This window comes from Strigops habroptila, chromosome 5 (genome assembly GCF_004027225.2).
Source record: "Strigops habroptila isolate Jane chromosome 5, bStrHab1.2.pri, whole genome shotgun sequence".
NCBI lineage: Eukaryota > Metazoa > Chordata > Aves > Psittaciformes > Psittacidae > Strigops > Strigops habroptila.
Window position 1 is genome coordinate 1,077,913 of NC_044281.2, and position 14,377 is coordinate 1,092,289.

General features: G+C 41.2%; 1 protein-coding gene across 5 annotated transcripts in view; it reads right to left on the bottom strand.

Annotated features, from left to right (window-relative positions):
- The window catches only part of UBE2F (ubiquitin conjugating enzyme E2 F (putative)), a 91,735-nt gene that overhangs the window by 57,808 nt on the left and 19,550 nt on the right, over positions 1-14,377 (bottom strand). For all 5 annotated transcript variants that reach the window (XR_003991561.1, XM_030487375.1, XM_030487377.1 and 2 more), the window contains 2 exons: positions 12,514-12,579; positions 4,993-5,060 (listed from right to left, as the gene is read on the bottom strand). Coding sequence is in view for 4 of the 5 variants with exons in the window: in XM_030487375.1 (XP_030343235.1) it covers positions 4,993-5,060; positions 12,514-12,579 (134 nt within the window). In the remaining variant the exon portion in view is untranslated. The remainder of the gene's footprint in view (positions 1-4,992; positions 5,061-12,513; positions 12,580-14,377) is intronic.

Below are 14,377 nucleotides of genomic sequence, written 5' to 3' on the forward strand. Positions count from 1 at the left end.
AGTCTCTAAGGCTGTCTACTCTGACAACATGGCACTTCAGAGCCATGGGAGCTTCAAACAAGGCCTGACTTGCTGTGGCAGGCAGTTTAGTTTTATGTGAGCATTAAACGAGATCTGTACTATTAACCAGGTTCCTTAAAGCACCAAGTCCCTAGTCTTGTAGCACCCATTATTTCATCAGCTGCACCTCAAGGCAGAAAGGGAGTTTGTTTCTGAAAAATCAATCCCTTGGTCACTGGATTTATTTCATTATTATTATTATTATTATTAAACATTTGCTCCCATCTCCCTCTGACCTCTATTTCCAGGCAGCTGCTCAACCAAAACAGCAGTGCCTGGGGAACAGATGCGGCGGACACAGAGGTCAGACGACAGCACTTGGTCCTATTTGCTGGGTACACCATGAAATGTTTTGCTTGCTGTTTCACAGCTTCCTCTGTCTGTATGGACAGCAACATGCCCAGCAGATTTTGTAAGCACAAACACTTACAAACTTCTGTTTGTTTTACAGAAAAGCTCATGGATGTGCAGCCTAACAAGTATAATACTTTAAAATGCCAAGTGACAGGTTTACCAACAGATTTTAATACTTCTAATGGCATGGTGGGTTTGAGAACACACTAAAGAATTAGCTAACTCTGCTCCAGTTTTCTTCTCATGATGCCTCCGCAACATCTGTATCAATATCAATTGCCTTCTGTTCTGACACAATATACTATCACCATCAAAGAAAACAGTCCACAGGCTATCTGGTAAATAATATATTACGTTGCTAAAGAAGTCCTTCCTTCACTCTGTTATACCTGTTAATAACATAAAGAACAGTACATTTGGAAAGTATGCAATGTATTAAGGGCCATTTCATGCATGTATGGATATGCAAGCAGAAATCAGCCAGGAATCAATGAAGAATTAGTGGGGTAACAAATTACTGCTAGCACTGCAGCACAAATCTATCTGAACCATCCACATGCCTCCAACAGCTGATTAAAAATAGGAACCCTTTCCAGTTCTCAAGCTCAGACTCTTGTAAAACAATCCATCTCTCCAACAGTCTAAATTGGTTCACTTAATTATGGATACAGTGGAGGAACCCTTACTCTATCTTATTGGCAGATAATAATAAACATTTCCAATCCTCAGTATGGCAGCTCAATGTACCGAAGCCTGATTAAGGCCTAACCAGCTGCATGCTCTGCTCACAGGCAAGAGGCAGCACTTCACAGCAGTGCTTGCTCCAAAGTATCCCTCCCACATTTTATGCTCTTGAATCTTTGCTCTGAGGAAGTTTATAGCCCACGTACCAAACACTGGTGTACATCCTAGTCAGTCATACCTAAAGCCCAAGGATACATTACTTCTCTGTATTCACAGACCCACTAGTTTCCAAACCAGCTTCCCATGCTTTTATTCCCTGTGCAGAGCAATACACCATGGCTGCAATTCACAACACAAAATCTTTCAAGTTTTTCCTCTTTTGTTATATATTCTTATACTTTTCCACGACACCACCATTCTACACATCCACTTCTTTTCCAAGTGCAGAAGCTGAACGCTTTCCTATGAGGAAAGAATTGCAAAAAGAATTCTCCTCCAGAGGAGCAGCAAACACGCAGGATTTTGACAGCAGCATGCTACAGAAATTAAAGGATGCTATTATATAAACTATACTATAAATTATGTATTTTGTAGCTTTAAAAACAGATGTTTTTTACTACAGGCTAAAAAGATTAGCTAGAAAATGGATGCAGGCTCTGAAGCAGAGCTATGATGACTTGCCAGTCTTGTCTGGTCTTACTCCTAACACAAACACACTCAGCACTGCTGCAAGGAGCTGGATGCAATATCCCAACCTTTGCTTATGGGCTGAAAGAGCACTGGCAGGTCTGAAGAGCTCTATTAAGAACACTGCCATCACTTTTCAGTCTTCATCTGCCTGGTAGAAAACAAATCATGGCCTCAGCGTAATTATCTCAGTATTTGTTAACATGGACATTTTCATTATAACCTGACCATAACCCAACATTCAACCTGCTGCTTTTTAATTTTTCCCCTAAATTACACAAAGGCAAACTTTTTTATTTTTGCATTAAAAAATATAATTACCATTTGCTGTAGAATTTGTGAGCAGAGAACTGTAACAAACCAGATTTTTTAATTATAGCAATCGAGAATCAAAAAAAATCCAGATCCAAATTAACATTCAGCTCTGCTGTTAACGCATCACACTCTCCTGCAGCAGTGTTGTTTAGGTAAACACCTTCAACACAAAACTTTCAGAAATTATAATGAGTGTATATTGGGTATATTCCCCTGTGCCCAACATTGCCACAGCTGTTAAACCGCTATTACTGAAGATGACAGCAAAGAACATGACAGGGTCTCCCCCTTTATACCAAGGGCCATGTTTCTCAGGTATGTGATGGAACAATTTTTTCAAGTTAGAACAAGGATGTAGTTAATCTGCCTTAAATGACCATCTTTGCATTTATAGTATGACAAGTGTGGGTGGCCTGTATTATAGTGTGAAATGCTTTGGTGATGTTAAGGGGAACTTAAAAAAAACACAACCCAAACCATACAACATAAACACTAACACACGTACATATACTAAGTGTATCAATAATGACAGCCAGGATCCTAAACACTTTAAGAACAAACCAAACCAAACCCAAACAGGTTGAGCAGATAATCCATGACCAATCCTACTATGAAAGGAGAGAGAAATTCAAAGCTGTTTCTGAAACGCTGCTGCTCTTTGCACGCATGAACTTTTTCTACGTTATAGTGTACAACCCATAGATTCACAGACTGGTTTGGGTTGGAAGGGACCTTAAAGCTCCTCCAGTTCCAACCTCCTGCCACGGGCAGGGACACCTTCCACTAGAGCAGGTTGCTCCAAGCCCCTGTGTCCAACCTGGCCTTGAACACTGCCAGGGATGGGGCAGCCACAGCTTCTCTGGGCACCCTGTGCCAGCGCCTCAGCACCCTCACAGGGAAGAGCTTCTGCCTCAGAGCTCATCTCAGCCTCCCCTCTGGCAGGTTAAAGCCATTCCTCCTCTCCTGTCCCTACAGGCCCTTGTCAAAAGTATATATTCATGGACTGTAAAGAAACATTAGGAAGCTTGTGAAGGCATCTTCTGGAATGCAAACCCAACTCCTCTGCTTTCAGAAACATAACCTTTCTACTCTGCTAGCACTGTTAATGAGGCATTCTCCAAGTTCAGTCTGGCAATTCAAGCAATTACATTCCAGACCACTGCACCTCCTTCTCATTTGCATATAAACAATGCTAAGACTGCTGCTACTACATATATATAATGCTGAATTTCGGCGTGATGCATGCGAACACGAGGCAAAGGTCTCCAGTGTCCTCCCCTATACATTCTTCAGCCTCTTTGAAAGAAGAGCTCAGAACTATCAACATCAAAAGTAAGAAAGCAGAAGGATGGGAAAAAGTTACAAAAGGAGTAAAATTATCAAAACTGCTCAAATTAAACAAAATGAGGCTTCTTTGTTCCTGCAATTCATATACCTAACCACAAATATTGAAACCAAGGAGTCGAGTTTCCTTAGGTATCTAACTATCAGGACACAGAATGCAGGCTTAATTCCTGACAACCAAATGTGGGCCCCAATTGCTTTCCATTTTTGGAGTCAACCTTGTTCTTTTTAGAGCTAAACTGGGAAAATAACGTCTGACATTATTTTTATCACAATTGCATCTCCCCTCCCTTGCAAGATAAAGTACAATAATGAAATACCAACACTTCTCATGCCTGAAAAGGCCAAGCTGTCTGGAGCATTCTATTTATCTACAGAAGACACCACAATCATACGTAGGTCTTCTGAAAAGCTGTTTGCTTAATAACCATTGACACTGTTATTTTGCAAAGATATTTAACTGAATGGCCTGGGAGACAACCAGTAGAACTGACAGAGCTCACTAAAGGAGGCCACTTCTCACTACATCTGTGCTTTCCACGTCCTCCACTGCATGCTCTCAACAGTCATTAAGCACCCAAATCCAGTACCAGAACTATAAGCACCAGTTTGAAGGCCGCAGAGAGGCCCTTGTTCACTTATTGCATTCTTTTTCTCTTAGTTTTGCCCATTTTTGTGAGAATAATCATTAAGCTCTCAAGAACAATTAACAGGAGAGAACAGATGAGGGTGGCGCCTCAGCCACAAGGGAGACTCTCAAGTCCATCCCATCTGCGCTCCCAAGCAGCTTCTGCCACAGAGTTACCAGTAATTATTCTTTAAGGCACATAATATCGAGGCAATAAAAGCCTCAAGGCTGCTTGATTGCAAACAGTGGACTGCAAAAAAATAGCCAGAAAAATTACTATTCCCACTCCCTGGGACTCATGACACTGCATCTGGAATTACCATGTCTCATTTTGAACTCCCCAGTACCAGATACACTGACAAACTGGAGCGAGCCCAGCAGCCAGCCACCAAGATGGTGATGAGATCAAAGCACACACAGCACAAGGAGAGTTGAAGGACCTGGATTTATTCAGCCTGGAGAAGGCTGAAGGTGGGGACCCTACTGCTGTCTACAGCTCTACTCAGAGATGCAACTGGGCTCTTCTTAGAGGTACACAGTAATTGATTAAGAGGTCACAGACAAGTTGAGAAAAGATAAATTATTACTTGATATAGGAAGAAAAAACCCACAACAAAGGTAGTCAGACATTGGATCAGACGCCCAGAGAGGCAGTGGAACCTCCATCCTAAGAGATTTTGAAATGCCAACTTGCCCAGGCCTTGAGCAACCAAATCCAACTTTTACACTACCCCAACTTTTAGTAGGAATTTAGATGACCCCCCAAAAAACTCTAGCCAACAAAGATTTTTCTACAAACCCGTATTTTAGTAACAGACTGAAGATGCTTGCTTAGTCTCAATGCCAAGTTCCCTCTGAAGTCCTATTACCTGGAAAGGAAATGTAAACTGACATCTATTAGCTTAAAGACAAATACTTACCACCATATTGTAGGCATCAGGAACTTCAATTTCAAACTGAAACTTTCCACCTTGGTAATAGCCCTCATCTAGCGGAGAAAAAAAACCAAGGATAATAGTTAAGTAAGAGAAAATAACAGACACCATATAATACAAAAGATCTGTCGTTACAAAGATTAAAATAATGGCACAGGGTTATCATCAAACACTTAACCTAGTTATACCATAACACTAGCTGCCACCCAGCCCCAAAAGAGTGTGAACATGGTCTCTTCCTCCACTCCCAGCACCTTTACAGCAGAAATTTTAAGTCAGAAGAGCCAACAGTCCCAGGATCACCCTGGAAAGTCCACCCTCCTCACCAGACTACCAGGCAATACCAAGACAGAGGAACCTTCGATGGAACTTCTCGTGTCTGTATGAATAAAATTCAGCCACACATCAGCCACGTGGCATGCAGCACCACACCACCGACCCTTGGAACAGGCTGGATACATACTTCATTTGCTAATGCATGCTAAATCCTGCTCCAGGATTTAGCAGATCTTGTGCTAGCAATCACATAATGCGAGTAGTACGAATAACAGGGTGCAAGAGCATGCTTTGAAGTGTACCACAATAAAAGAGCAAGTTAGCTCTTTTATTTTAGTTATCTTAGGATGATCTATCAGTTAGGAGAGTTTGTCAGCCTCAGACTCAACAGTGAATTATTAAAATGGCTAAATTTTAAAATAAGAAATCTGAAAATACCTAGTTGCAGTTAACCAGAGATAATATAGGATAACAGTCAGCCTGCAACTCTTGAGAAGGCTGTGCTTGGAAGCAGAAACGCTTGCAAGTGGTCTGAAATGTGCCCTTCATTAAGAAAGGGAAACAGACAGGTACCCAGCCCACACTTGGGGTGTGGGACATCTAAAGAATGCTTAGGCTCAAACTACCCTGCGTACTCTAGCTCTCTATATCACACAGTGCAGCCATGGTGAAGACGTGAAGGTAAGGAAGGCTGTTTATCAGTGTATATCAGTATATTTTTTAAAGCAACATTACAAAGGAAAGTTGTGTGAAGTGGTCCATAGTTTACAGAAAGAGTTTTCTTATTTTCTAGCTTGTTCCAGACCACTGAAAAAATAGCTCCTCTACTACAGGTCATCAGAATCCTATTTCAGGATGCTTGCTGTCTTTTGGACTTGCTGCATTCCCAGTCCCTAGCCAGATCTAGCATGACCTTCTATTTTCTACTACCAACCATTGCCCCATATCACTTGCTTAGGTTTCAGTCCATGCTACAACCTCACCACTGTCAGCACAAGCCTGTAGCTTCCACACTGCAACTGCCATAATCACAAAACAGCAGTCACCTCCTGCCCTCCTCCTCTTCGCAACCTCTCATCAGCTTGCTTACTGAAAACAAGAGGGCATCACCCTGTTAAATAACACAAACCTTCAGTTGTAGGAGGAAGTAAGCCTGTAAAAGCTGATGCTGCCAAAAGATGAGACTCAACTGCACACTACACCACTCTAAAGGATCTGTGCCTGCAGAACAGCAAAAGAGTTGCTGGGGACAACACCACAGTCCAGCTTCTCCCAGGAGCCCGTATAGGCTGCAAGAGGTTCAGTACATGAACAGCATCAGAAAGTTTGGGCTGCAACAGTAGTACAGGCACAGAGTGTGGAAACAGAGTGCGGCTGGTTTTCCCCACCCCACGCAGCGATATTTCCAGCAGCCTCCACACTGAGCTGTGCAAGCTTTAGCCACTGCAACTCTCAATTTAGTAACCTGGCCACAACATAGGCTTTTCAAATACATTCTCCATTACCACTCCAATCCAAACTTTGAAGTGTGTTTCATTGATTAAGCATTTCATGCACCCGATGCTTTACCAGAAAGTAAATGCACACGCACTGATTTTTCTGGAAAGGAAGAAAAAAAAAAAAGGCAAGACAAAAGCATTTCTTTTTTGTTTTCAGTTAACAGAGATAAAAGAAATAGTAAAGAAGCCATTTCTAATGAATGAGATGTAAAAGGTGAGTTACACCAATACGCCTTTGATGAAACTGCTCTCTGTCAAATGTGCAAAATACTTGAAGCAGGACACTGAGTGTTCCAGGAAGGAATGATAAGGAAAATGATCCAATATTCCTCAGGAATTCAAACAGCTGAAGCACCACCACGTTACCCTCCAGGTCACAGCTAACTGCACTTTATCCACCATAGCTTTTCCACCAAGTGTCAGGAATCCTCACTATTTCCAAGCATGATGTCATCCCTTGTAAAAAACACAGCTGGAATCATCTCTGGTCTTTCAGTGACAGGACTAAAACAAACAAGCCACACCATAGAGGAATTAAGTGCTTATTACATGTACCTCAAAGCCTTCCATGGGCTCACAAGCCCTTCTCAAACAATCCCATGAAACACCCACATGTTTGCACAGGGAGAAGCCTGCTGTAGGTATAGCAAGGTAAAGGAGAAACACCAACACTTAAGGTTGCTCACGAAATCCAGCAGCGACAAGTTATTTTCCTTGGCTTATTTTCCCTGATTCCTTGATTTTGTGGACTTAAAAGCATGCAGAAACAGTTCATATTCCACCCCTGCTCATGTGAAATCAGTGCCTCTTGATGGACATGCCTTATGTCAAAGAAAATCCTCAGATTTAATGAATCCTCACTGTAATACAATTGTCCTAAAGAAACACTTGAGAACAGCTCCCAGGGAGGAGAGCACGCCAAAAGACTGCGACATTCCTGCCAGTCAAGCAGCAAGAGAAAAGCTATGTTCCACATCGCTGCACACCAAAAGCATGAGGCCCACAGCCTCGGCAGCATGCAGGGCCATAAAGTTAGGTCCTTGACTCCAAGCACAGACAAAGATCACTGTGGCATTGCTCAAGAGATGCATGGGTTGAGGAAAAACAGCTGAACAGTTGGTCTTCATTTTCTCTGCTCTTCCCCACCACGAAGAGCTGGCTCAGGATAGCTCCACTTCTACCCAGCCACGGAAGAAATTCCCAGTGTCCATGTGCAGGATGATAGCAGAAAAGGCGAGTTCAGCTGGAGGGTGCAAGACCAGCTGAGCCTCTCTCAACGTGTAAAACCATAACCACAAAAAGAGTGCAGAGTTTCCTGCAGGTTTATGGAGATGAACTGGCACGCAGAGGGTTAAATTATCAACAGAAAAGCAGCAGCAGGACCAGATGGTGAAACAACACCCCTTTTCCTTAACAAAAACATGTTTTAGGTTAGCTCAAGCACTTTCTAACCACATATTAACACCTCCACAAGCTGTAAGAGATACCTTATGTATTAACTCTGTTTCCTCTTATTTGTTTTCCTGTGTTCTATGTAAGGCTGAGAAATCTCCGGAAGACTTGGAGCACTTTATACATTGTGTCTCGCACTGCAGATCATTTCTACATACTTCCATGACGAAGTCTCCCTCAAAGACAGCTCAATACTAAACACTGTCTTGCATTACAACTCATTTTATGTGTCAGGTTTACCTTGGCATCGGTCCATGCTAGCACTAACAAAGAAATGCACTGGGTATGCTACTGGCTCTGTTATAAAATAAGCAAGGATATGTTTACCAAATTAGAAGAGTAAAAGCATCTCTTCTCCCCTCTTCTTTACAATTCTCCCTGTATGTTTGTAAGTTTTTTCACTAAAGCTACAATAAAGCATGCTACTCATTACCCATCACCCAAAGGTATGTTAAACATCCATATCTCTGGAGGGCCTCAGTACCCTGCCAGAAATCTTGCAATGCAGTAACAAGATAAGCCTTCAGAATAAAGTCATCTTACAGCATCTCAAGGAAGTAAACAGGTTCTCCCACGTGGTAGTTTCCTTCCCTGTGTCCCACAGCATCCATACGGACTGGGACAAAGACCCTCAATTTTTTAGGCATGGAACAGCGGTGGGAAAAACTCAAGTTCTGGCAGAGTTAATAGTGAAGAAAGTGATATAAATCAAAACATAAAACTGTCAAATACAATAGCTTTAGCACATAACTTAGGAAGCAGGCCAGTGATGAGACTTTTGCAAAAATCTGAGCTCCAGTTCTCCTCCTACCACTTAAATTTATGTCTTCAAGCTGCATTAACACCCAGCATCTCTCCCACTTGAGTCTGAAGTTTCATTATCAGCAACTTGACTCTAATCTCAGTTTGCATTATAAGGCGTTTTGATGGCTAAAACTGCTGTGAAAATACTAAACCAAATCATTTTATCACTTTAGAAGAAAATGCAAGATAATTAGGACAGGCACAAAGGATGTGCTTTTGATAGTAGCTCCTTGAATTTGCAGCGTTGAAATGCTCAGCCATGCTCACTGACATTTGTCATTTTACAGCACACAAAACAGAGAATAGGCTCTTTGTTAATTCCCTGAAGAACTGGGCTCTAAATAACCACACTCACCCCAGACTACTCCAACTGTCTGGAAACTGCAGTGATACTGCATTAGCTATACATATTCCTATAGTCTTCTTCATGTGTAAGCTACCTAAAACTCACCTTCTTCATTTTTTCCCAGGTCATTACCATGTTTTAGTCTCAGATTCCAATTTTGTGCTCCAAATATCAGTGCAGCAGGCAGGACTCTGCCTGCATTATAAGCATCTCCTTATTTTTCCTAGGTTTTGATCCAATTGGTACTGGTACAAAAAAAGAGAAGAGAGGCAAGTGTCTGTCTAAAGCATGTTTTTAAAAGAGCAATTGTTTCAGATGACAAAAGGAAGCAGCAGCTTCAGACAGCGGAGCAAGGCAGCAGTATTTGCCTCAGGAACACACAGTTTGTCTACTGTGGCAGTAAAATCTAAGTCTTATCCATTTTCTAGCATATATCCACTCAGGGTGCACTGCAGAAAGCTATAACGTAAAGAAACTGGAATTTCTTTAATTACACAAAATAAGCAGTCACCCTCAACAAGATTTTCTACAAACTCATTTAAAAACTCACTGTCACCAGGATAATTTTGTGACATCAAATACTTACTAAGAAAGGTTATTATGAGAAGTGCAGACCAAGGGAGCTGAAAGTATTTCTGCTGTGGTGATAAACGTTATTTTCTTACTCAAATTAGTCTTTTCGTGAGATAAAGAAGCTTCTTTCCCTGTCCTTTCAAGCCCAGACTGCATAAAACAAAGCACCCAAGCACGGGCTTTGTCAATAACATACAGCTAGAACACTGGCTACAACAGGCATCTCTAGTGTTAAAAACCATGTTCAGTCAGTACCTTCACGGAACGCTGACAGCCAGCTACTTTCAGAAACTGGCTTGGTGTAAGATTCCTTATAAAAATGTGGTTACAGAATTCAAGCTCTCATAGTAATCAGAATATAAGAGAACTGAAACAGAAGATATGAAAAGAACTAGCACTGCTCTCTACCAGATGCATCATACAAGGCTGCAATCTGTGTAACTGCAGATAAGCAAACTGAGAACCTTAAAGGAGCCAGCAAGAGCCTCCTTCCTGCGCAGACTACCAACCCTGGCTTACACACACGTATGGCATAGGTCCTAACAGTGAGAACTGCATGGCAACATTAGGTATTCCCTGGCATCTGCAGCTGCGCTCTTGAACCATGATTGGAAAGCTACAGAGGTATGTGCAAAGTGCTCCCTGAAGAGCCAGATGTATGAGCAAGATTTCTAGAAGAAACTCAGTTCCTCAACGCAAGAGAGCTGTAGGCAGGAAGAAAGCAGGTTCTTCCTCTGGACTGTCAAGATTCATGCAACATTGTTCATACACTACAAAAATAGTTGCCTCAAACAAAGATTTTGGGACATTTGAGCCAGAAAAATTCTGTGATGACCACTTAGCTGCCTCTGCTATCCCAAAGAAAACTAAGATTTAGCATGCTCTAAAGAAAAACCTCAATAATGAAGGGAATCAGAAAGCTACAAAGTTTTTCTTGGTATGTGTTCCATTCTGCCTTTGGAAAGCTGTGCTAAGCTGTATCTGATCACAAGAGTCTCTACCTGAATTATGCACAGCTGAAATAGATGTTTACTTGGGTCAGACTGCAACTGCAGAGACTTCAGCTGTGCAGCTATATTTAGAGTAACAAAATGTTAATTAAGATCATATCATTCCCCAGATCATTTCAGCAAAGAAGCTAGCACAAAACCCATGCTCTGCATTCAACTACTGTCTTCTGACTGCAACATCTTCCTGCACAGCACTTAACAGAACAAAAATGGCTATGTATTTAGATACCACAGAATTAGTATGAAGAAGCTATCATTTCTTCACATCCCTAACTCACACAGCGATGATCTTGTAAAGTCAACTCATTTGCAAAATATAATAAAGCAGCATCACACAAACTGGGGCAGACAGCCTAACACCAAGCAAGCATGAATACATCTCCTACACAGAATGAGAGGTTAAAAGTCCTGTAACAGCACCTGCATTTATTCTTTATTACAGTGACTAGGGCAGTCTTACTCATTTTCCCATCACAAAAAGAAGTCACATGAATGGACATGTTAACAAAGACCACCCAGGATCTCCACTGCCGAGGAAGTCCTAGTGGATTTTGCATAATAAGCAGCAACAGTGACATCTAGTGCTCATTTAACTTCAAGATACTGGATTATCAGAAACATTCTTACCACCCTTTGAAGTGTAAAACCTTATTTCTCTAGGTAAAACATCAGGATGACTGCCATACTGCATCGGAATTCTGTTGAAAATGTGCCTCTACAAGAATTAGTTGGCAGGGAGATACTGATCCTGACACATTTAACTCAACTCTGTACTACATGTGTCTACGTTCTCATTTAAGTAGTTGCAGAGAGTATCAAAGGTAACACACAGCAAAAATAAGAAGTGCACATGAAGTTTCAATAATCTTCCATAAAAATTCATCCATAAAACACAAGCACAACTTCCTATTCTAACTTAGGTGGAAAGAGTAAATTCTGAAAGCATTTTTACTGAACAGCATGCCAGCAGAAGCTTCACAATGTGCTTAAGTTGCATTAACAATAAAAGATATTTCCAAACACTTGAGTATTCAAAGACTAAGCGGCTCCTACTTGTTAAGCATCATCAGACATGCACAGATGTGAAGTTTTCCAGCAGTGCTGTATCTGTCATCTACTTTACCACTGCAGAGTCAAGCAACCAGTAAGAATAAATCCGTAACAGGGCTGTAATGTAGCAATTTTTCTAGATGTGGCCCAAGAATTTTCTCAGCAAATAAAACAAGGTGGTTTGAAATTGGCCAAGAGAAAAAAAAAATCTCAACGTGAACAAACAAAACCTGATTATTTCCTAAACCTGCTCAATTTTGATGGCCTTTTTATTGGAATCTACTTCCCAAAATCAAGCCTCATCCAAAAGCCAGCTCAGCTGTCATACTGAAAGAGTTTCTCAGCCCAGTTTCTCCACTGACTCCATATAACCACTGTATTACAGCCAGTCTTTCTCTGACTAGAAAGTTTACTGGATTCTTGAACAAACTCTTGGAATTATGTTCCCTTAACACCAACACACACAGAAATAAAAGTAACATGTTTAAAAAATTACCTGGGGTTACAGTTAGCTGAAAGTAATGAAGCTTGTTTGGGTCAGGAAAATTCACTTTACATGTACCTGTGAAGCAAAAGTATAATTTACATCAGACAATTGGTTTTCCACTGTTGGGAAAGCAAGTATATCATCTTTCACACTCTCCGAATTCACTCCCTGATTAATCCCTACCTTCCAGTCAAGTGATTTCCTCTTACGCTTTGTCTCTAAGCACCTCCTCCCTATACTGTTACAGGTCACCTGCAGTAATGGAACTTCACTTCGAGCTGAGGAAGAAGCTTATTTCCTTTCAGGAATCCATGCTGTCTCAAATACCTTAAAATGCCAAAAGATTTGGTTTACTGCGCAGATGGTAGCTACATGTTAAGATGACAGCATACAGAATATAAGCATCTCTTCCTTACAAGTTCTTTAATGGTAATATGTGTATCTTAGCATTTGACCATACACTGCAGCATGCAAGAGGTCATGCCTCATCCAAAAGCCAGCTCAGCTGTTATACTAAACAAGTTTCTTCTGTATAACCAATTACATGTGTTAACTTATGAAGCATCATTACAAACCAAACACTGTTTTTATTCTCAGACTAGATAAATTTAAGGAGAATAGTGAGAATGAAGAACAAGTGTGGAAAAGAACCAGCAACCTGATAAAACTAGTCAGTGGTAAATTTAAGGAGAATAGTGAGAATGAAGAACAAGTGTGGAAAAGAACCAGCAACCTGATAAAACTAGTCAGTGGTTTCAGTTCAAGAGATGCAAGTTCACAGCGTAACAGCCCTTTGTTTGCACTTCATGACAGAAACCAAGACGCCTTCCCATGCACAAAACTGGCTTTTCTTGACCATGGCAGAGACAAGCTGTCAATCTGGCACTAAAAGCTGTATATATGCATGGATACATTATTATCCATATTATGCAGCCTTTAGCTTCTTAACCCATCAGGCTGGCTGTTCTTTTTCTGTAATCAAGGAGCCAAATAGTATCAGAGATATAGACCCTATTTGCCTGAAAAAAAAAAAAGACTAGAACTATACACAAACCCCAGTAATGCATTCCCATCATAGTAACTACAAACCCTGATAGATGTTTCTCTGGTGTTTGTTATCCTAAAGAAGAGTCTACAGAAAAAAAAGTTCATTACTCTGTGAAATCTCTATAATTGCCTTTAAGAAAGAAGAACACAGAGTTAAAATAATGCCTCTTCCCGCCCTCCCTTTTTGCTGCTTCTATTCTGAATTTTTCGCCCTTGTAACTCCTCCCATCAGACAGTCTGTACACTGAAAAGCCTGATTTTTAAGATCTGAACGTTGACCTGGATTTGGAATCATTAGCAAACAGAAGATGCTCATCAGAAACAGTACTCGGAATTTTAACCTGGAGAGAAAAATACATGGTCAAAGCTTCCCTTAGCTGGGGAAAGACTCAAAACATCACAAGCTACCTGCCAGCATAATTGGAGAGAATGTTCACTGGTTTTCTTGCAAGATAAGCATATGGACAAGACAGTGTGAATGCACAGCACGGTAATAACCTGCCCATACACTCTCAGTCTGCTGCAAGCAGCTCGTGCCTCTTTCCCTGCAGGGAAAACCATCTTGGGTTATTCTGAAGCAGGAACGTGCACCACGGGAAGTTCTGCAGAGCAAGCAATGAGCTCTCAATGTGACTCTGAACTTGCTTAGGCAAAAATTTGCTGTGCTCACCTGTACTCTAAGAACTCATGGCAGAATGATGCTGTCCTGGCCAACACTTGAAAAGAAAGAGAGCTCAGCAGCAACTCAGCTTCACTGTCAACATCCAGCCTTAGCAACAAACACAGAACAGTAGGAACTTTACTTGCCTTTATAAAAGGGCTTTGT